The sequence below is a fragment of the Rhea americana genome, unplaced genomic scaffold, assembly GCF_003343005.1.
Source record: "Rhea americana isolate MKP2758 unplaced genomic scaffold, rheAme1 scaffold_222, whole genome shotgun sequence".
In the NCBI taxonomy this organism is placed as follows: domain Eukaryota; kingdom Metazoa; phylum Chordata; class Aves; order Rheiformes; family Rheidae; genus Rhea; species Rhea americana.
This window is the reverse complement of record NW_028186337.1, coordinates 635454-658171: the sequence shown is the minus strand read 5'-3', so window position 1 is coordinate 658171 and position 22718 is coordinate 635454. Positions and strand designations below refer to the sequence as shown.

The window sequence follows — 22718 nt, the reverse complement described above, 5'->3', positions numbered from 1 at the left end:
TCCGCCCGGGCACGGCGGCTCCTTCGCTCGCCGGGCACTCGCCGGGCACTCGCCGGAGGCAGTGCCGAACCTCTGGCCCGACGGCAGGGCGCACAGGAAGGGCCGGCAGAGCCAGCCCTCGGATTTTACAAAGTCCGTCTTCRTGATGAGAAGCGCCGTCAGGCACCRAAGTACTTCGGCCGCATTCACGGTTTGACAGACGGAAACCCTGCTGGACCGGAGCTAACCAGGAGAGCCACTAGCTCTGAAGGCAGATTTTAGGTCCCTGTGTGTCCTTGATTTTACTAACAGCTCCCTGATGCRATTCTGATCCAATGAGCAATACTTTGTGAGGATGCTTCTGAGCAAGCTTTTTCCTCTCCATGGCTCAGGAGCTGTTGTGAAAAGCCAAATTACTTTGTAATATTTGGACCGGGTGGGGAGGGGGGATGGGGGGGTCAAGAGACCAACTGCAGGAACACAGGCAGTGCACCCCATCTTCTGACGGCAAGACCTGCCGGAGAAGCGGCCAGGGCCCTCCCTGCACGCTCATGAGCTTGTCTGGGTGATTCCCAGGGCATCTTTTGCTCACAGTCATGAGGACCTCCTTATCCTGTCCTCATAACACRGAGGCAGTAACTCGCTACCATCCGTTAGCAGAGTCTCGGACCCTGGGCATGGGGCTTGTCGCAGATATAAGCTGTGTGCCTTTTATTTGCAAAGCCTTTGTGTTTGCATCTAAATCTCCCRTAACTTTGTCCTAACTGGACCAAAACTCTCCCTTGCTCAGCTGAGCGGTGCACTGCCTCTAGGTCAGCGTTACTGGACTTGCGTACAGGAGGCAACGCRGCAGGCTGCTTCCACTGCACGCTTCTCCCTACCGCTTCGGCAACGGAAAGCGTTGCACAGCAAAGGCTGCGTACGTTCAGAACCACCACAGGCCTCGGTGCAAAGCCCGGACYAGGGACAAACTGCGGGGAAGAGGCGTCCTTTCCCCTTTTGCGCACCAGGGCAACGGCAAGGCCAGACGAGCAGAGCCCCCAGGAAAGCCTCCGCTCGCTGTTGCCAAGTCTGCCGGAAGCAGGGAGAACCGAGGTGACCACTGATCTATTTCATAGGCCTAAAGGACGACGGTTCTGTACAGAAGTTGAGACTTTATCAGTTTAAGAAGCAAAGGTACAGTTATTTATAGACCATCTCTTTCTCTCGACTTTCCCTTCGCCTATCAAAGCCCCATGCATGCTTCTTATTGAGGGATCTTTTTACGACCGACGCAAGTTTGGCTTGCAAAGCCTTCCTGGATACTTACGGGTAATCCCAGTGGCCCTCTGTCTCCTTTCTCACCCTGGACACCCTTCTCTCCTTTCAGTCCATCAATCCCCGCTTCCCCCTAAAGGAAGGATGGAGCAGAAAATAAACTCACGGTAACACCACTTATATAACAACCATTCCTCCGCCCCGAGYGCGCCGACGCGGCAGAGTACAGGGGGGAGCGAAGGAAGAGCAACGCTCCAGCCCAAACCGAAGAAAGCCTGGACTAGTCAGACCACCAGGTTCACATCAGCGCCAGGAAGAGCAGAGTCGGGCCCAGGGCACGATTAAAGATGGTCAAGGGGAACTGAGCTCCCTGCTGTATTGGTCTCCCTGCTCACACAGGGAACGTCAGTTTAGTACATATGGTGAAGTCACTGGAAATTATCTGATGGGTTGGTTTTAGAATTGGGATTCACTGGAAGTGGATGACAAATGTCTAAAAGCTCTTTAAAGAGGAGCCATATTGATATCTTTTCTGGAAAGAAAGAGACTTCCTTCAGAGCAAAGGCATCCATTCCAAAATCCAGGGAAAAAATAATTTCAGCTTCCCTTTTCCCAATTTTATATATATATTTTTAATTCTATACCATAAACTATAAGGCAATATAAATGAAATATTCCATTTTGATAAAGCCAAAAAGTTTATCAACCTGAAGGGTTTTCTCCCCACTCCAGTTCACAAGGTATCTAGAAATACATCATCTTTGTTGCATTTTAAAACAGAGGAAATGTCAGAAGTACCAAGTTTGCACAGAAGCCAAAGGCGTGGTTGCTGTACTCTTGCAGAGATATAAAACACCACAGTGCTGGCTCACACTACCAGCACTCTGATTTGTTTCTGTACAACTATGCGCCACTTCCCATGCTACCCTACAATATTGTATTTGACTTGGGCACGTACCTAGAGGAGTCTTACCTACTTCTAACATGCATGCAAAGGGTAGAAATGCTCTTCCTTATGATTATAGAAAGCTTTTATACCAGTTACAGGGAGGGAGCAAGATCTTCCACACTCTGGACATCTAATTGCCCCTGTTAATTAGGCCTATGCAGATCCTCCATTCAAAGAGCAATTGGTGCAGGACTTCTCTGTCCATAATCCTGTCTGTGCTGCGTGAGACTTTCACCTGCTTTAGCTGGCGCGTGCCTCAAAGACAACTGTGTCTTACACACGTCTCCCAGGCAGCAGCGGCCAGTGAGTTACAGACRAGCAAGACACACAACTGTCTGTAGTCAGCACTTGGAGAACAGATCCATCAAGACAAGTATCTCATCCCCTTTAGCACTTAGGTACCTCTGGCAACCAAATGCCAAGCCCAGCCAGAACTACCACACTTCTTGTTGCACAAATGCTTTCTAATCTTTGCTGAGAATGTCAGACAAAAAAAAAAAAAAAAAGACACACAGATCTTACTGAAAATTTCCACTCAAATTTGTTTTCCTCTAGATGCAGTGCTTTGCAGCAGATGAACTGTAGTGCAGGCTAAGCAACGTGTGTAGCTGGAGATTAGAAAGTTTCCAGTCACCTACAACAGCGAAGTTCTTGAATGGTTTTCCAGTGGCATTCACACAGTTTAAAGACTTGGCTGGTTTTAAGGCAGAGCTCAGGTTTTTAGGACTGTATGACTGGCTTTCCTTCCCACCACACAGACCTTTGTCCGTCAAACAAAGCAGCATTTCAACCGTGTGCTCGTGGGAAGATTTCCAAGGGGCAGTGGTTTCACAGTTCTCTGGGTAAAAAGAGGAGAGAACGACCACTTTTCTTGGTCCTACAACAAGTGTTGCTAATCCCTTTCCTCCTCAAGAAAATATTCAGAAGGCTTTGTCTCCTTACCAATATGGAAAGAAAATAACATTTGAGAGCTAGGAAGTTGTTGCTGAAAGGAATTGTTGCCTTTGGGAAAACTCTAGTTAAGTATCACTGTTCAATGTTTTACAGCCTTACCTTCAGTCCTGGAAGGCCCTGAAGACCCTATATTTGGGGTGAGAAATAAGATATTGAGTAACATTTAAGGGGTCACTTTAAAATCCAGGTATCCCCATTTCCTGTGCAGTGCAGGGCTTTCGTTTCCTGACACCGAGGGCACAAATGCTTAGCCCAAAGCCCTTTTTATTTGCATAAAGGCACTTCACATACTGTTCTAGTCTAGTAATGAGGATGTCCTTGCCAAGAACAACCTGGCAACCAGCCAGGCTATTACGACCATTTATGCAGTTGAGCCCTTTAATTCCATCCATCCCATGTCTCTACAGTCTTCGCTTTCATCTCAGACTAACACAACCTTCTCTCTTTACCTCCCTAGCCCATCATAGCTCTGACCTGCCCTCAGGGGCAGTTTTGAAATTTGGTACCAAGCATATTCCTGCTTGAACCTCACAGCATTTGCAGTAGTTACCTCCAGCCAGCATCCTCCCCAGCCACTTCCCACTGTACCCCAGTGCCTTGCTCCTCAGATGAGTCGCTCAAAACTTACTGGAGGTCCTGGTGGGCCTTGGGGTCCAGGGGGTCCTGATATCTAAAAAGCAATGAAAGAGAAGTCACCATCATAACATACTGCTCTCAGCAGGGGAACTTCTCTGGGCACAGGGTGGAGTTGAGTTCTGCTGTACTTGAAAACCTCAACTGCATTAGCAGGTGGCAGCAATCCAGGACAGAGTAGCTGAGAAGCACCAGGATGACTCCAGGGAGGGTTGTGGCACTTGCAGGGACTGAGAGTAGGGAAAGCAGTGACATTTGTTCAGAAAAAGGTCCACTTTGACTACTATCACTCTTTCTACAAGGAAGCACAAGGTCAACAGCTAGCAGGCAGCAGTTTCAAAATACATAAAAGAGGTGGCTCCGCACACAGGAGTGGGYTGTTAACTTGTGCAACTCCTTGCTGCAGGATATTATAAAAAGTTAAGAGTTTGAGGGGAGAATGGACAAAGTCGTGAAAACAGAACCCATTTAAAGTTGCTATATATCTAGATGCAGGCAAGCATGGTTCAGGAACTCCCTCCACCACAAATGCCCAAGTGAATATTTGTTATGCTTTCCTTGTTCTTCTATTCTTCTCTAGACACTTATTTAGCAATCTAGGTCATGATGATTGATCCTGTGTAATGGAAAAATGAGGGTATCAGGAGCAAGAGATAGCTGGCAACTCTGTCACACAAGAGGAAGCTTCCTGTACTCAGTGCAGGATGTGTATCATAAGAGGGTGAGATGCAGCACTGCTGCCAARTCTTCCCGTTCTGGCTGCTGAGATTACAGAAGAAGTGCGAAAAGTGACCTACCGATTCTCCTGGATTTCCTTTGTCTCCACGCTCCCCAGCTTCTCCCTTTTCTCCCTGCACACAACAGACCTTGTCACCACCAGCTGCACTCTAGAGACTCCTTTCATTAGGGTCCATCTGTGAGCCACCCATATGTTGTGGGGCAGCAACTTCCCAAAGAGGAGTGGGGACCTAACRTGCATTTTGCAAACATAGCCTGAATGTGTCCTTCCTGCATCTCTACTTCGAGATGAGGCAACCAAAGAGTCAGTTTTCTGGGAGCGGTGTCTTGTGGCTGTGTAAGGAAATGGCCATCCAACCCTGCCTGCCTCTCCCCAGCAGTAACCCGGCCTGTCTCTGTTGTGCTACAGCCTTCAGCAGTGGGAGCAGGGCCARCACTAGTGTGACACTGTGAGCACTAAGCATCTTCACCGACTTAGCCATGCAGGTGCTGCAGGAGCCCAGCTCCTCCAGAGAGGAACCAGAGCAGATGCCCAGCTCATGTGCTGCAGGCAGCTCCCTGGAGGAACCCTTGCCTTCCACAGGAGACCGGAGCTGACGGATAGTCAGTGACACCTAAGCACCTGACTCTAAGCACTTCTGAATAGAGGTCTGAGGCTCCTGACATGCTCACCACTTTGGGAAGTGTCCCCTTGTATTTTACCCTACGCTGTTTTCTCTTTGCCCAGTGTGAAAGTTCAGCCTRTCTTTCACTCTTACTGTCAGTCCTGGAAGTCCAATGGGACCTGGCAATCCTGATGGTCCTGGCATCCCTTGGTCACCTCGTTCTCCTTTCTCTCCAGTTGGGCCATCAAGACCCTATGAATCAAGAGAGATTTATGTTTCTTGCAAGACTACACCAGGCAGATGTAAGAGACATCATTAACAGAGCTTGGACAAGTCCAAGCAGCCTTCTGATACCCAGGGAAATGCAGGGCTTCACTCTTTTTGAGCCCAGGTGGTCACATGCCTGGGCAACCTCCTGCCACGGAGGATGTGCCATTCCCCAGAGCGGAGCAAGAGCACTGCTTTCCTGCCTCTAATTCTGCTTGTGGTTATGCAGTTTGCTGGAGTCCATGCCAAAAAAAAAAAAAAAATGCCCTGATAGCTAGCTGTGGTGACAGCAGAGTTTTATCCCAGTAACTGTGCAGAAATTCATTCCTTGAAACCCTCTCCACTCGTGCTATATGTGGTGATACGGAAGCTGCGACAGGCTGAAGCTGGAAGACCAGGCACTCTGCCTCGGCCAGCGGCAGAGATTTAAGCAGCGACCGTGCGCGGCTGCCATCCCAGGAGGGCACGCGTGCCCGTACCTCCACCACCTTGCTCACAGCCTGGCCCGCTCGCTCACGCTGCTGCTTCCCTTCAAAGCAAAGGCCAGGCAGCGAGCTGAGGCAGCAGTCCAGTGCCCAGAAGAGAGCAGGGCACACAGTTGGGCACACAAAGTCCTAATGTTGCTCCAGCAAGATGGGGCAGCGTTCATCTGCCAGGGACCCAAGACCTTGTATCTACACCGGTACACGTTATACATCAGCAGTCACCTTGGAGGGGCTCCGAAGCATCTTGCCCGTGCCTGGGACATACTCAGGGCAGTGCTCMGAGAGGCTCTGAATTACTCACCGGTAACCCAGCTCGTCCCGGCTCTCCTTTCTCCCCCTTTTCTCCTGAGGTGCCAATACGTCCCGGTTCTCCCTTCATTCCAGGCGGTCCGTCCTTTCCTGGCGGCCCATGAGGACCAGGGGGACCCRTTTCTCCTGGCTTGCCTCGTGGTCCCTAAAAGAGGTCCAGAAAGCGAGACTTCTATAGGTAAGAAAATTAGTCCTGCAGAGTTACTCCCTAGCCCAGAGCCTTTGTCACTGCCCAGTGATGCCATTTGAGGAGTCAAGCRCAGGACAGAGTAGATTTGTCCTGCCATCCCAGCCACTCCTTACAGGTTAGGACTTTGCTAAACCTTTAATGCTCATTTTTGCAGAGCAAAAGTTTTTTTTTCCCCCTTGTGGGAAAAGCAACTGTGCAATGTCAGTAAAGAGATGGACACGCTTACTCCAGACAAGACCATAGAAGGAAAGAATATTCCACAAAGACACCTTGTCTTACCTTCTCTCCATCATGGCCTGGAGGACCCGGCAAACCAATTTCACCCTGAAGCACAAAATCATTACTTTGATACTTTGAAAGCAACTATTCTGGCTGCTTCTGTTTGATGTTGAGATGATGAAAGATGGGCATTACAGAAATAGTCAGCAAGGACTCTGACTTCCGAAATTTACAGTCTCAGAAAGAAAGCGTGCAAAACACTGGTGAAACAGTGCATCCTGTGAGTTYGTAAAAACTTCACCAGCTTTATTTATGGGTGGTCAGGACCTCAGTGCTGCAGCCTACGTTATAACCCCCAACCAACACAATCCTGCACAGAGATTAATTCCCATATACAGCTTCTTAATGGAGGAAGTGATTAGAGAGGTTCTCCATCTTTCAGATAATGCCTTAGCATTGCGGGAGAAGAGATTTCCAGGACTTCAGGCACGGGGAGGAAGAGAAGTGTCAGGGGGATAGAAAGTGAGGTAGTGGCGGACAGGGAGAAGAGGAGCAGCAGGGAGAGGTGTGCGCACAGACTGCCTGGACCAGTCCTGCTTCCCTTGAATACGTAAGTGCTGAGCTGAGCAAATACCTTCTGTCCTGGTGGCCCTGGAGGCCCAGCCACACCTGGGAGTCCTGGGGGTCCCTAAAAAAAATTAAAAAATCATTTTAAAAAAATCATTTTCAGAATGAATTTATAGCATCTATTTTCTTGTTTTGAAATCGAACAGCTCCTCTGAGTTTAAGGGGAAATCGAAGCACATTTTCCCTGGGACACCTAAAGCTGTATTTGCTTGGGAAGCCAAACAACAGAGGGTCCTGAAGGAGCTGCAGGACCAGTTCAAAGTGAATTGTAGGTATGTATTTATTTCTCTATTTCCCCATGGAGGAAGACAAAAGTGACCACAGCAGCACATCTATTTATCTGCTCCTGACACTGAGGTGGACTTAAAGTTGCCCCTTCCTTCTATCTATAAAAATAGAARTTTTAGAATAAAGATCATAGGAAATACTACACCCCTGAGATGCCCAGAGCAGCTCAAGTAGAACCAGATAACAATAATATTCATGAGTAGATTTGCCACACAGAAATTATTTGTTATGCTGTTGAAAGTCCTCTGACCTCAGTTTTTAGAGATGGCCCCCAATTCTGGCTGCCTCAATATTGGCAGGGTTTGGGAGGCCCTGCTTAAGACAAGCCTACTGCCACAAAAGAGGACACCTGGRCAGAGACCGTTTACAACCATTCCCTTCTGAAAGTGCTAGTGTTATCTGAGCTGAGGAGYTCAGATATGCACAACCTCCCAAGAGCTGGGTGCACAGATGAAGGTGAAGGCAACTGTGTTATGGTCTTCACCTCGTTTTCCCTTGCTTCCTCAAGGAGAATCAGTCTTGGCAAGTATCGCTTTAAAGAGAGCTAAGCAGCAGCGTGACCTACCAAATGGTGCAGCTTATAACCACTTTGTCCTGATGCATCCTCCTGCATTTGAGACATCCAGCTTTTTTTCCAGCTGAGCATCATATTGCGAAATAAAGGGTCACTGCTCCCCTTTTTTGTATTCAAATAACCATTTCGCTGTACTCTCCCTCTTCGTCGGCTTTGTACAGGACTGTTATGTACACTTATACTTACCAATGGTAAAAACACGCCCTCCCCTCCCTTCACAAGTGTCCACCACGAGYTGCCAATATGAGCTTTTCCGCAAAGCACACAAGGCCTCCTCCTGCCCAACCCTTGCTCTTCCCTGTGCTCTGAACTGCGCACATGACCTCTTAAAGCAGAGAAATTAAGGGCCTGATTATTATTAAAATGCCAAGATCAGAAGACAAGATGAGTTATTCCTTCAGCTGTCAGCACAGCACTAGCTCACAACAGCAAAAGGCGAATGTTTTAGCAGCACCAAAATTGTCAGGCCATCTGCCCGGCATGAACACCCGGCTACTTGCTTAAAACACAAAGCACACGGCTAAGGACTTACCATCAAGGCCAAAGTTCGTATTTCCTAAAAAGAGTTAAAAAAAAATAAGTAATCAAGGGAAAAAAAGATGAAATAATCATTTGAAAACTAAGCTTTTCTCCAGATGTGGTAATTGTATTTGTTTTCCATCARTATAACATTGGACCAAATGAGCAAGGAGTCTACAAAATGGACAACTGTAGAAGAGGCAAGTACTTCTCATTGCTGTATTGCCAGGATAGCAGGCTTCACTACATCACTGCAGGTTTCCTGCATCCCCTGGAAAACTGTAAAGCACCCAGCCGGCACTGTATAGGGCGGGAGGACAGTTTCTCACCTGCAGAGCTTCACTAATGTTGCCATCATAGTCCATCATTTCATCTTTCCCAGGGTCTCCTTTGGGGCCCTGCAAAATATCACATCTCCCGTCAGGGCTTGTGGCTCGCCCTTCCCATGGGATAGTCCAAGAGCTGTGGTTAACCACAGAAAAGGGGTGCTGGAGAGAGGGGCCCATTCTTCGTGTCTCCTGTTTTTCATTCATTGACTGAAGCTCTTTAAAGCACCTATTATAACGGAAGCACTAAGGAAACGTAGCCCAAAGAGCCCACATCACCATGCCATGACTCAGAGCTGGTAGGTCTGGCGAGTACACGCAGAAGTCAAAGCCCAAATCCAGGAACTCGGCTGACTGCCAGATTTTGGCTTGCACCAAACACCCTCCTGCTGCCCTTTACTGATATGCCAAAGGCCTGGATTCAGACTGGAGTGTCCAACCAACCTCCTCCTATGAAGTCACCCTGAAACGGCTGCATTCCAGACCTAGCTGCAAACAGCACCTTCTGACGAGGGTACGGAGTGGAGAAGTGGCCCGTCTCAAACTCGGGCATTGCCCAGTACAACTATAAACACTTTAATGATGGTGAAAACATCTGTCAAGACAGCTCAGGTCCAATCTACAAGACCATCAGTGTGGTCCCGCTATCCTTACACCCCCTTTGAAGGGCCAAAACTCTTCAAGCCATTGTGAAGGGGCACCTACCCGTGGGCCCATGGGTCCCCGCTCTCCAGGTGCGCCAGGTTCCCCCTGTAACAGTAAGAACATGCTGTTAACAACACCTATTAGTTCACAAGCTTAAACTGCAGGAGCTGTTCCTCTGAAACAGCCTGTGGCTAGGTTGGCTTCTTCATCTTTTTAGTAACATAGGTACAACTGCTAAGGACAGTCAATCTTCAAAASCAGTCCCTTTCTCTGTTTAACCTTCTGCTTTTCTCCTGCTTCTTGCCTCCTAAATGATTGTGTTTTAAAATGCTCCATTTCAGCTAAGTTTTCTGTGTGGGAGAACAATTTTGTAGCTACTGAGGCTGAGATAGGACCCCCGTGGCACTGGGCGGAAGCCCTCTGTACCTTTTGCCCCCGTGATCCTGCAGTGCCAGGCAGGCCAACATCACCAGCTTCTCCCTGAGAGAMAAAGAGAAAGGGATGGGTTTGTATCACGTGCAGAGGAAGCGATTCCAGGGCTGGCTCTGTATTTCTGGGAGGAAGAACTGCACCAGCCCAAGTGTCCCTGCCATGCCCCTGTCTCCTTGCGTAACCAGAATCTCCTGGTGTGATTTCACACCCAGTGTCCTTCTCTGCTACCCAGCTCTGAGGGCTTATTTAACATGARGTATCTGACTGCAAGTGTGCAGCTCAAATGGGGCTCTGTCCTGAGCATATCTGAGATGGGACCTCAGATTTGTGTTCTCGTTGTCCTTTGCCAAGGAGCAGAATTGTGGGGCTATTCCTTCTTAAGGGAGTAGGAGAAGGGGAGAAGGAAGCTCTCCAAGGCTTTCAGAGCCCTGCCTCTGTGTCCACCCTGCCTCAGGTATTGCAACAGGACTAGAGGCCATCATTAATTCCGAGGGACATTTTCTCAGAGCCTAGAGAGGACTTATATGTACACAAGGAGCATATTTTCCTCCCAGAAGTGCAGTTCATAGATTTTCTCACCTTCAGCATTTCAAACAACAAACTAAAGCACCGTGCAGTTACCAGATATCCCTTCAGTGGGTATWTAGAGCCAGGTGCAGACGAATGCAAGCTTTGGTCCTTCCTACACACCCTGCGCTAGGCACAGTCCCTCACAATCCCCCAGAGGGGAAAACACTCGCCTTTGGTCCGGGGGGTCCAGGTAAGCCTGGTGGGCCGGGTTCCCCTTTACCTCCCTCCAAGGCATTCTCAGCATTCCCTTTCTCTCCCTGTTTGTGAGGAAGAACAAACTGCGTATCAGTCCAGTCTCTCCAACTCCCGGCTTAGAGACAYACAGCAGGGCCCAAAACAAGGTTTATCAGTGCCCCCCACACACACCAGTTAGCCTCTTAATAGCCTAGAGGCATCTCTGTTCGGGGAACACCACCCGCGTGTGGCAGCCAGGCTGGGGGCCAGCCCTGCCTGGGGTTCCTACAGCTAACATCACCATCCATTTGGCTGCAGATCCCAGCCGTGCAGCTCCTGAAAAGCCTTTTGCCTCCTCACATATGGGTCTTGGAACAGGAAGGAGGCTGAAATACCACATTACAGTGAGGCTGTGCTTTCAAACTGGGACTACTGGAACACCACACCCTGGTCACATTCCCATGGCCACAGCCTCTCCCTTGCTGCATAAAGGCAGGTCCAAGGGCACAGGATTCCTCACAAATAGGCATCCTTTGTGTGGCCCCAGTCATATCACTGCCAGGAGACCCCAGCACTCAGCCAAGCTCTGCAGAACATGCTGCTGTACCCCCCAGTAGTGAGCAATAAATGCATGGGGAAGGTCTCCATCCATGGGRGCTCTGGGGGGGTGGCATCCCAGCTGCAGGGCTGCATCCAGCTAGCACAGGGGAGAAGAAAATGGGAATAGGAGCAGCCTGCATATCAGAGAAGGATACAAACCTTTGGGCCTGGGAGCCCAGGCAGCCCAGGGTCACCAGCTCGGCCCTTCTCACCCTGTTGGTGAAACACGGACATGGTCAGGGGCTGACTCCGCGGACTCTGCCCTGGAAGAGCAGCCAAAGGAAGAGGGTTGCTCCTGTTTTCAGACATCTTTTCCTTCCCCTGGGGAGTTTTGTTTTAGCAGTAGTCAATGGTTTCAAAATGGGCACCTCCCTGCAGTATCTGCACAGGCAGGAGAAGGTTTTATCCTGTGGCTTTGGCTATCCCTACACATCACTTCCAATTCTTTCCAAAAGCAGCTGAGTGGGAAAGGGATCCAGAATCCCCCTGGTGTATCTTCATTACCCTGATCTAAATCCTTTTCCCTCTGCCAGCCTGTGGTCACAAGCTCTCCTGCCTTCACGTATCCGGAGAGAAARTTGTTGCCCAAGGGTGGATTATTTTATTTGGAGTGCAGGACTTGCTYCACACCCTGATGGAGTTCAGCTCTTCCCCACAAGAACGGTCCCTTGCTTGAGCCCCAGTTTTCACACCTGGTCAGTATGCTGAATGGTGGCATTGCTTTGGCTAAGGTCTCACAACCACCCCTCCCTCATCTATCAAAGGGTGTTTCCTGCTCCTGCTCATCATTCTCAAACATTACCACCCCAAAAAGTGCAGTGTCTCAGTTAGCAGCCAAGCTCTGTGACACACAGTGATGACAAGCAGTAAAAACCAGAGCAAGAAAAACTACAAACACAGATGACGATGCAAAACCCCTGGTACAACGCCTGGAGAGCAAGGCCTGCAAGCCGAGCTGCGTGAGGCTTGCTGGAGTACAGGTAAGGCGCAGGCAAAGGAACAGCRCAGGGCACCCAGCACCCAGCGTTCACCTGGTGAAGTGACTTTGCTTAGTTCACTGTGACATTTGGATCGTTCCTTCAACGCTAGGGCTCACCTAGTGACCTCCTCTGGGAAATGAAGCTCTGTTCAGCCCATTCCATACAACTGCTAAACCCACAGTTTCGAGCTGCGGGGTCCCAATCTGAGTCTGCATTTTGCCAGGGTGGCGGGTGATAGCTGAGGCTTCTTTGTTACCGTGAAGAGAGGTKTCAAATGCAGTAACACACCGCTGGAGAAAAGGTGTGTTCTTACCTGCAGTCCACATGTCCGAGACATAATTTGTACCGATTGCAAAGAGAAGTGCAAACCTTCTCACCCCGAGCAGCAGCACACCAGCACCACTAGCAAAGGGAGCTCCTCTGGGGGCCGTSCTGCGGCCTGCCTGGGACTGCTCTCGTTCCTCGGGAGCACACCACAGGAACACATCGGACATGCAGGGGACTTGCATCGATGCGCCAAGAACAGACATGCACTGGTGGCTCCATGGGAATCGATYAACAAGCAACAGTCTTGGTTAAGTCTTGACTAACAGCAATGGTTAAGACCATCCTGAAGTGCAGCGATCCCTTCCTCCGAGGTAATTTGGCCTCCAGTCACCTCTAAGGCCCTCCTGTCCCCAACTTTCCTCCCCTGTCAGAGCATGCATGAGCTCTCCCCCCAGAAAGGAAAAAAATGCAGGACCTAGCRTTCAGAACAAAAGTTTAGCCTTCGGAGTTTTTGTGAGGATATCTGAACCTGACCACCTCTAATCCTGTCCCAGGCCTCCGAGCGCTGCACTCTGCTCTGCACTTGGTATACCTGCTCTTCATCCAAGGACTAGTTTAGTGCAACTGCCCATAAGGGCTACACAGGCCTAGGGTGGAAGGATAGTGGAAACTACTGAAAACACCCTGTGCTGCCTGAGTGATGGTGGAAAGCTGATTTCTTGAGGAAGGAGGCCAGATTACTGGATCCCTGTTTTGTGTGTTATACTTGGAGTTAAAAGATACAGAACTGCCCCAGGGCAGGACAAGGCCACGTTGAGCCCTTTGCTCAAACATCTCACCACGCCTGGAGTGCTGGCAGCCCACCCACCTCCTGCAAGCGGGATAACACACACACACTCCACCAACAGGGCAAGAGCCAGAAGAGGACACACAACGCCCTGCAAGCACGGCAGCGCAAYGCAACACAGCAGCAAGCAGGCTCCCGCTCTCAGGGCACGCGGCACAGCGGTGCCAGGAAACCGAGCCCAAACACACGGTGTCCTACCCGCTGCCCCCTTTTCCCTGGCAAACCTGGGGGGCCCATCCTGCCTTGGACTCCAGGCTCTCCCTTGGTCGGGAAGAAAAGAGATAGAGAAGACGTCTGTTACATGGCTGTGGCACGCTGTAACACAACCCCAGAAAGTCTCAAATAAGAGGAGTCAGCTGTCCAGAAACCAAGCCAGCTGCCTAGCGCTGGAGAGCGACGGGGTATTTTTGTACCGTGCCTGCCGCAGGAACTCAAACCAGGGTCACGCTACGCTGCGACAGGGGTGACTGTGCAGGACCAGAGGCGCCACACYGAAGACCAGCCCTCCACCAGTCCCTGCTGTAGCATGGGACTCTGGTGGACACAGGAGTACTCAGAGGCAGAAGGGGGTCAACAAAAGGGGGAGAGGGAACATATTTGCCAAGTAAAGCGTCTTGCATGTATTTTGGCTGGAGGGAGAAAAGGCGGGTATTAGTGTCAGCACGGGCCCRGGTTTAAGTGCTGGGAAGTCCAGAGCCATTCCTTGGTTCCCTCAGCCGCTCGGAGAGGGATGGACCACCAGCGAAACAGGGAAGCGCAGACTCAGAGCGCCAGCGCTTTCCAAGAGTACCTTTTCTCCTGGAGTCCCYGGCTCGCCCTGGTGAGGAAGAGATAGGAAAAAATGAGAGCAGGAAAAGAAAGTAGGTAACCTCTAGAGCTATCAGAGGTGGAAAGCATTCCTGTGTGGAAGCCTTGAGCTTGTAAATAAGGGCATGAGGATGTTTTAAGCATACAGTAGGTCTTGCCCCTGGAGCTTGTTTTTAACCTTCATTAGACAGCACCTAGGCTGCCGTAAGATAATCCAGCAAGGCTTTTGTGAAACTCCGAGTAGTCACCCCACAGCGCTTCAAGAGCTGATTTACGACAGGATAAGGCCCATCTGCTGGCACCAAGGGATTTGCCAGCTCCTAGCTGGGTTTGCCCAGGAGCAGAGCTATAGAAGGGGCCGGTCAGTGGTTCYAGGGAGAGAAACCCTGCCCACCAGCCCCAAAGATAACCACCCTTTCGGTCCTTTTCCCCTGGCAGCCAGAGGGGATGGGTCAGCAGGGGTTTTGCTGTCCCCACCCGTCTCGGTGGGCATCTCCGGCCCCTCCTTTGCCTGGACGCGGCCGCGCAGTACCGCGGGGGCTCGGGAGGCTGCGGAGGGAGAGCGGCCCCGGTTCCTCCGCCGAGAGCAGCGGCAGTCCTGCTACTGCCCTTTAGTGGGAGCTCTCGGACCATTTTCCCACGCCCCGTGCCCTCGCCCCGCCACGGGCCCCGCCGGAGGCGTGACACTGACCTTCATCCCGGCGGCAGCCGTCCCCGGAGCGCCCTAGCAGGGGAGAGACGAGAGCACCTTGTCGGAAATGCAGCGAGCACGATGCTTCACGGGGCAGCACCAGCCAGGTGGAGCCACGAAGGCACAAGCAGCATCTTCCCCACCACCACCCCTTACGAAACTCAGAAGTAGTGTTGCAACACCACACAGCACGCATCCTCCTCTCCTGTGCAGCTTCTTCACCCATGGCAGTGGCTCAGCTTTCCAGAAAGCTCATCCCAGGCAGGAAAACCAGATTTCCACCACCCCCCGAGTCAGTCCTGCCACTCACAGTGAAGCCAAGCCCAACACGCAGAACAGCGCCAAGTAACAGAGGAATGCAAGGACTCAGACTGAGGACCAAAAAAACCCAGGACAGCGCTTGATCCTGGACCCACTGATTCAAGCACCCTGAGGAACGCCAGTTCATAACCCCAGGGCCTTGGGTTTGCTACTTCTCTCATTCTGCTTTTATCACAGAGGACAAATCTTGCACACAAGTGTTTTCAGGAGAGCTCTGAAGCCGGCCGCCACAGGGAAGGAAAAAAAAAAAAACACCTACACACAAAACAAAACAACTTCCAAGCAGTGCAGTTCAGGTGCAGCCAGTTCTGCACAGCAGAGCAAGCCACCGCCACGAGGCCAAGGAATCCAGCCTGCCCCTGCAATCCGAGACGGGTGCTTAGAGACCCCGGGAGACAGGTGCTCTGCAGGGACAGCCACATTTCCCTCAATAGCAACAGTGCAAAGAGCAGATCTTCGGCATCAACGCTTTGCTCTGAAATCTCTGTACGCCCTGCGTTAGTATTAGTTAGGTCCTAGTGAAGAGGTCCAGTTACAAAAGCAAATACAAGGGATAAAAGGGTCTAAAGGATAGGGGAGGAAGAGGTGAAATAGTGTTAGAAGGTGGGAAATGAGAGGGGTTGGGTTGTAGCACATGAGGCAGAGAGGACTGGGAGCCAAGTTCAAAGTGAAAAGAGCTTGGAAAAGTTCAAACAAGGAGGAGTGAGGAGCTAGAGAGCAGCAGGATCATACCTCTCAGCTTTCTGAAACAGAAATCAGGGACAAAGCTAAAAAACACAAGGACAGAAGATGGAGATCAGGGATTCTATGCAATAAGAGGGAAAAAAGCATTCCAGAACGTCTCAGAGGTCAGTAGGTTTTAGTGACTATGGGCTAGAGTCATGAAAGGAATTATGTGCAGAAGGTGGCTTGGGTTAGGCTTTCACAGTACATCTGGGATCCCTGTTCCTCACTCTTTGGCTTTAAAAGTGGCAGTGAATGCAGACGATGTTATTTTCTAGTATTCATTCCAGAACAGCAATGCACACGCATGTGAGTTGGCTCACACGCGCTGACCCCGACTCAYTGTCGCATTAGTCCAGGCTCACGGTTGCATAACCCTACCGACTGCAGCGGACTTGCATACACATCACACTGAGTCTGCAGCAGTCACGGTTCACAAAACACCTAATGCCAATTCCCTAGAAACACTGGCAATCAGCAGCTCTCCCAAGCAAAAAGCATTAAAGCCCAATGTTGCAAGGCAGCCTCAGACGAAGAGCATGCCACTTGCTCTGGTAAATAATTAGTTCTCCCCCCACCATCTGCATTATGAACTAGGCCCTATATTTTGCATTTTAGAAGCAGAAAGAATATTCAGCTGAGGAGAGTCGTTGACAAACACACACACAAATCCAGGCGATGCTCGTGCATCAGGGACAGCCGAGTAGTACGGGTGGGATCAGGCAGACAAACGTCACTCTGCTGTTCGCAAGGTACCTTAGTGCCATGTCTTCCCGGCAGCCCCGGCATGCCTCTCTCCCCCTGGAAGGGCAGTGAGAAACACAGAAAGAGAAAGCAACAGACACGACATGAGTCCTCCCACAGATCTGTGCAGAGGGCCAAAGGCACAAGGGTTAAGAAAGCCTCCTGGGTGAGACAGGGCACAACCCTTCCTCCACCTCATTTTTGCAGCACAGATCCCCCTAGCCATGGCTGTTTACCATCAGCACTACCTCTTCAAGACCTGCTGGAGATCTGCAGAAAGCACCAAAGCAAAGATMATCTTCCTTTGCACTGCCAGGCCCCACCACAGAGGTGGCAGCAACTTCACCTTGGAAGGAAGAGGAAGGTGATGCCACTGTGGCCTGTTTGAACCAGGGCAAAGAACGTAGCCCCTCTGCAGCGCTGGGCATTGCCCCTCACACCTCAAACTCAACATTTGTTGCTCAGCTGACCTGCAGCAYGCACCCAGGTCTGCCACAGAGTGAAAGCCCAAAATACAAAGCAGCATCAGAGCCCGCGGGTGGGTGTTCAGCAGTGGTGGAAAATTCCATGGCAGATCTAAAAATCCAGGGAAYTGTGTAAACCACCAGGTCAGCAAAGACTAGGGCACATTTAGGATGTTCTAGACCTAAGGCAAGAAACATCCTGCACGGTACTGTGCTGGTCCATCTGACCAAGCAGAAGTGACACTGAGCTGGGTGTCAGGATCACACCAAATATGCAGAAGCTAGAACTAGAAAGGACTCTTTTCTCACACATTCATTGTAAAGTTTGAGTTAAGCGGCTAAAACACGCCATGTAGTTGCTACACGATGTTTTTACAAAGATTATAAGTTCCAGTCAGGGAAAAGGCTGGCAAAGAGGAGAGATCATAGAATAGACAAGCGGTAGAGCCAGAACAGAAAAGCAGTCTTTATCCGCCGCCACCACATCCTGTGCTACAGTATTCCCTAAGACATAGGGGTCAGAGCTACTCAGCCTCCAGGGACTGCAGGATGAACAAACATCTTTGGAAAAATGCAAAATCCAAGGCCTGCCTTGTGCAGTATTGTTACCATATTTTTCATTTACAACAACAAAATCCAGGCTATCTTTGGACATCTGYTTAGCATTGTTATTCTGATATGGGCCTTTAGTCTTTGCTTGGAAGGCCTGCATAGCAGGAATATATTCTGTATCTTGGATTATTGACTATATTTTGTAAAATACTGACCAATGTTATAACCTCTATGGTCTAAGTAGAGCAGCTGCCTCCCATTCTATGCAGCATGTGGTATTTTCAGACTAAAAAAAAAATGTTAATGATTAAGAATATTTTTAGCTCAAGAAGCAAGGATCACTCTCCATCCYCCTTCATCCTTCCCAACCATACTCCCTGTTTTTTCCTCTTAAAACAGACCAAGGTAAAACTGATGCCTTCTGCTGCAAGGCACCCAAAATGCTGGCTCCACAGAGCAGCTCTCTCCAAAGATAATTCCCCATCCCAGAGACTTGCCTGAAAAGAGGATCTGTTTAGCTCTTTCGCCCCAAAAACGCAAAGCCACCTTAGCAAGAGGGAGCAATTCTCAAAGTCAAGCAAGCTCCAGAACAAGCAGCTTCCCTGCCTCTTCCAGTGCTGGCCTCAGCCCCCATGGACACCAGCAAGATCACACAGGTGCTCATGCTAATTAGAGGACAGGAGTAACAAGGCTGCTACTGCACAGCTGCCAGAGCAGAAAGAAGTCCCAGAGGCAAAGCCAGAGGGTAAACAGGAAGAGCAACACTTCAGAACATCTTTGGACCTCTAAACATCTGAAAGCTGCTGTGATATAGCAAGTACCACAGTGCTAATTACTTAAGGATCCCCCTGTGCCCYTTTGGCCCAGGAAATATCACACTGGGTGTCATAGCCAGGCAGCAGCAAGTAGCCCAAGACAGCACCAGAATGGTGCAGCCAGACCAGGAGCTGGGACACCTCACCAAAAGCAGGCACGCAAGGCAAACCTCCCAGCTCAGATCCCTATTAGGCTCCAGAAAGGTAGTCAGCAGCACCTCCCAACTTCCATAAGCTTTGAGAAACACCTCTGCATTTTCCCCAGAAGCCCTAGAGGAGAGGGAGAGCATCCCTTCCCTCCAGATCACAGCAAAAACACTTGCTTTGGGTCAGCAGCTTTATAGCTACTCAGYGCCCATCACAGCAGAGGACACCACATGCTGATCAGCTCGTTAGCAGCAGTGGGGACTAGTTACAGGCTCACAATTAAAACAGAGGCCCCTTTTTTCTCCTTGCTGTGAAAGAAAGATCATGAAGAGGTTATTAAGCAAGTTTGTGGCTAGTTTCTGTATTGCTCTTTCCTCTGAGCATTAGGAAAAGCTATGGAGAAGTCCCAAAGACTTTTACAAGAAAACAAGAAAGGAAATGTCAGGTCAACTGAATGTGACAGCTAGTCTAGGGGACAGGGAATGAAATACTTATTTGAAAGACACGTCTGATGACACAAGGTGTCTAATGACTTTCATGAAACACAGGTGTAGGCCAATATGATCAAAGCATAATGGTGGCCACAGGGGCCAAGAGGGACTCTGCCACACGCTGTATCCATCACTGGGCCGAGAGAGAGGGGGAAGCTGCCMAACGAACAAGGGTTTGGGTGACACCAGTAAGCCTCTTCAGCAAGGCAAGAGTTGAAAGGTTCCTCATCGCCAGCAAAATCCAGCACACCAGCCAAACTATGATTCAGCTGTAGTATTTGACCTGGGCTTCTCAAAATAAAGAGGAAGTAGAATCTAGCCCATATAACTGGAGCCAAAGGTGAACACATTAAAAGCCTTCTGTAGTCTCAAATGACCCTCCTACAAGGAAGACAGATAGAAATAGCAGTCTCCAAGGACAGCAAACTCTTGCATCATGTTCAGGAGCTGCTACCGGCTGATGACAGGCTGCTGATTCAGGGGTACCTCTGCATTTTCATTTCAATTCCTCTGAGCAGAGAAGAAAGGAAGCAGAGAGAACAGTGATGCTGACAGTAACAAATGAAAGTCTGTGTACAGAGAAACAGGCTGCACTGGGACTGGCGGGGGCCCTTTGGAGCTTGGATTTGTTATCACAAAAAGCCGGGCAGGATTCATCTCCAGTCTTTACCAAATGGGACGAGCATGGGTCCAGGTGGTTTGAGCATGCCTCCAGGTTCACACTGAGTCACGGCTGTCTAACACAGAACAGAGAAGGCTCACGTCTGTGGATGAGGCCAGGGAGAAACGACCCTGAGACATCGCTGGAAGACTTGGAGGCCTCCCCTTTGCCAGAGCCCCAGTGCAAAGAGCAGGCCGGCTTGCCAGAGGAGGAAGGGACTACCTTGCTCTCTCTGCCCAGCGCAGGCAGCCTTGCAGATTGCAGATGCCAGCCCTTTCCCCTATGTCTGCTTCCGTTAGCCTCCTAGAGACGCCCAGAAAATAGGAAGCGAAGCCTCTGGGGAACCCCTAGAATCCCTACAAAACGCAGGGACGTGAACAGCTCAGCTGGAGCTGGCCAAAGGGATTAGAAGGCTTGGAAGGCTTTCTCAGCTCCATTACCTCTTGCAAAGGATCTGTTTGCCTCTTGATTGAGAAGAGGAAATTTCAGTTTTAATTCCAGAAGATGAATCAAGGTCTGATTAGTCCTTGTAAGTGGATGCAATCAGAGCAGATGTCTGCTCACCATGAAACATGGGAGTATAAGAAGGGGTGGAATGTAGCTTCTTCTTCCAGCTTTTTTTGCTCACCTAGGTCCATATTCCAATTTCTTTTTTCCAGTTCAGCTTAATGTGAGATTATCTAGCCCCTGAGACAGCAGTAAATTTGTAGCTCCCCAAACACACTGGTTCTGGGTGCAATTCTGCTTTTATTTTTACTGGCAAAAAAACAGAAGCGATTCCTTTGTGCTTGATGGAATTACACTGATGTGAAGACGGACACAGGGGAATCTTTGGACTTTGCATGCACCATGCTATTTCTGAGGGAATATAGCTTTCTTGTAGGAAGTCAGTTGCATGATATTCAGCTATTAACCCAGAGCCTACATCCCCCAAGAACATTTCTTTAAACGTGGTGTAACAAATCCCTGTCAAGTTTTGAAGGAGCCTTTTCTCCCTTCAAATAATAATCCACCCAGATGGAAAAAATACGGAGTGTATGTGCTGCACAATAAATAAGATGCGTGCCACATACTAAATACTTGAAATACATATATCACTGTTATTGCCTCTCAAAATATTGCAAAACCAGTCTTTTCTCATGATGTTTAAAATGCACGGCATGACACAATATGCTCTGACTATCACAAACTCTTGCCAATGTTGTAATGTTTTAAGCACAGTCTGCATTGAGTAATATATTTTAAGTGTATGGGTACAGTAAATTTCAAGCAAATAGATAACATCTGGGCATAAGCCATATGAGACTGTCAAAAGCATCCAGAAACAGAGACAGAAAAGCCCGGTGCCAAACCTCAGCCTGAGTTGCAGAGTTTGGGTGGATTTGATGCGTCAGCTAACCAGATTTTACGAGGAAACCCCAACCCGTCCCATCAGATGGGGAGATGTAACAAACCATTAGCAAGCTTCAGAGTCAGAGAAATGCTTTCGGTAAGAACCAAACCCCCCCAAACGGATAAAGGCTGCTTTTATCGCCCGGCTCCGCAGTGCCTGTTTGCGGCTCATCGGAGCACAGATGTGTACTCCATSAACCACCCCACGGCGCTGCCTCGGGCCCGACTTCCTCTCGCCACCCGTCAGTCTAAAGAGCGGTAGCTCCCAGGTGACCTGCCGGGGTGGAAAAGCCGTATTTATCATGCCTACCTTTATGCCTGGGTCCCCTTTTTCACCCTGCCCGGGGAGGAACAGAGAGAGGAAACACAGAGAGGCATGGTGAACACCAAGAGAAACCCCGAAGGGCAGAACAACCTCAACAGCGCGGGGCGAGGAGAAGGCGCGGGAGGGAGCGTGCAGAAGGTTGCCGGCGTCTTGGCACGGCGTCTTGGGGCGCGGACTCGCCAGCCCTCGAACCGCTCCGCGGACCGGAGCGCCCGCCGCCTCCCAGCCTTGGCTCCCGCCCCGCACGCGGGAGCGGCCCTTCCCGCGGGAGGCGGCCGCGCCGGCTCCGGGGGAGCGTTACCTGCGGGCCAGCAGCTCCGGGGAGGCCGCGTGCACCGGGCAGGCCCGACTCGCCCGCCTCGCCCTGCAGAAGAGAAGAACGGGAGCGGGGGAAGGAGCAAACGCACGGCGAGCGGTGGGAAAAGCAGCCCGCGGGGACGCGCGGGAGGTCGGCGGGCACGCGAGGGTCTGTCCCCACGCTCCAGCCCAGCCCCCAGGCCTCCCCAGGAGAGCAGCGCCACGCGGCATCGAGCCGCGGACCAACGTCCCAGCAGCCTAGCTGGTATCCGAGCTGACGTGTTTGCTCRGCTCTTCGCCCTATCCGAGGTGGATTTCCTCCCCTACTTCCCTCCATCTCCTCCACCTTTCCCGGAGGAAGGGCACAGCCTTGGGCGTGCTCCTCCAAGAACAGCGCTTGGTGGGTACGCCTCTGCTTGGTGGGTACGTCAGCTGGACAGGTGGCCTCCCGTGAGAAGAGCCCCGGGAGAGGCCCTTGCAGGGACCCCGCGGGGCTCCCGCACGCTCAGAGCCACCCTCCCAGCGCACTCAGATCCAGATCGGCTCCCGGCGGGAGGACGGGGCAATAAATTGTGCCTGTCTGCGGGAGCGGGCTGTTGTCCACCGGGGCTATAATTTCTACTTCCTGACAYAACGAAAACTTCTCAGTTTGCACAGAACTAATTAAAAAGCTCTCGGGTCTTGCCATTTTGCCCGCAGAGTGCCCATAAAGCAACATGGAGAGAACAAGGGACGTGCGCCTCCCCCTTCTCCAACACCCCAGCGGCATCTCCTCGTTCCCCCTTCACCCTCCTCTGCATCGCTCCCCGCCTCCCTTGCTGCCGGCCCGCTACGCTGCCCGGCTCGGCTCGGCC

At 50.6% G+C, this 22718-nt stretch overlaps 1 protein-coding gene across 1 annotated transcript in view; it reads right to left on the bottom strand.

The window, feature by feature from the left end:
- The window catches only part of COL13A1 (collagen type XIII alpha 1 chain), a 60290-nt gene that overhangs the window by 13283 nt on the left and 24289 nt on the right, over nt 1-22718 (bottom strand). Inside the window, exons 18-36 of the mRNA XM_085305587.1 lie at nt 21869-21931; nt 21553-21579; nt 16733-16777; nt 14933-14965; nt 14225-14251; nt 13633-13695; nt 11500-11553; nt 9991-10044; nt 9625-9669; nt 8923-8991; nt 8607-8630; nt 7220-7273; nt 6646-6690; nt 6169-6321; nt 5269-5367; nt 4570-4623; nt 3768-3809; nt 3239-3265; nt 1289-1369 (exon numbers count right to left, since the gene is read on the bottom strand). Coding sequence (XP_085161713.1) covers nt 1289-1369; nt 3239-3265; nt 3768-3809; nt 4570-4623; nt 5269-5367; nt 6169-6321; nt 6646-6690; nt 7220-7273; nt 8607-8630; nt 8923-8991; nt 9625-9669; nt 9991-10044; nt 11500-11553; nt 13633-13695; nt 14225-14251; nt 14933-14965; nt 16733-16777; nt 21553-21579; nt 21869-21931 — 1059 coding nt within the window. The remainder of the gene's footprint in view (nt 1-1288; nt 1370-3238; nt 3266-3767; nt 3810-4569; nt 4624-5268; nt 5368-6168; nt 6322-6645; nt 6691-7219; nt 7274-8606; nt 8631-8922; nt 8992-9624; nt 9670-9990; nt 10045-11499; nt 11554-13632; nt 13696-14224; nt 14252-14932; nt 14966-16732; nt 16778-21552; nt 21580-21868; nt 21932-22718) is intronic.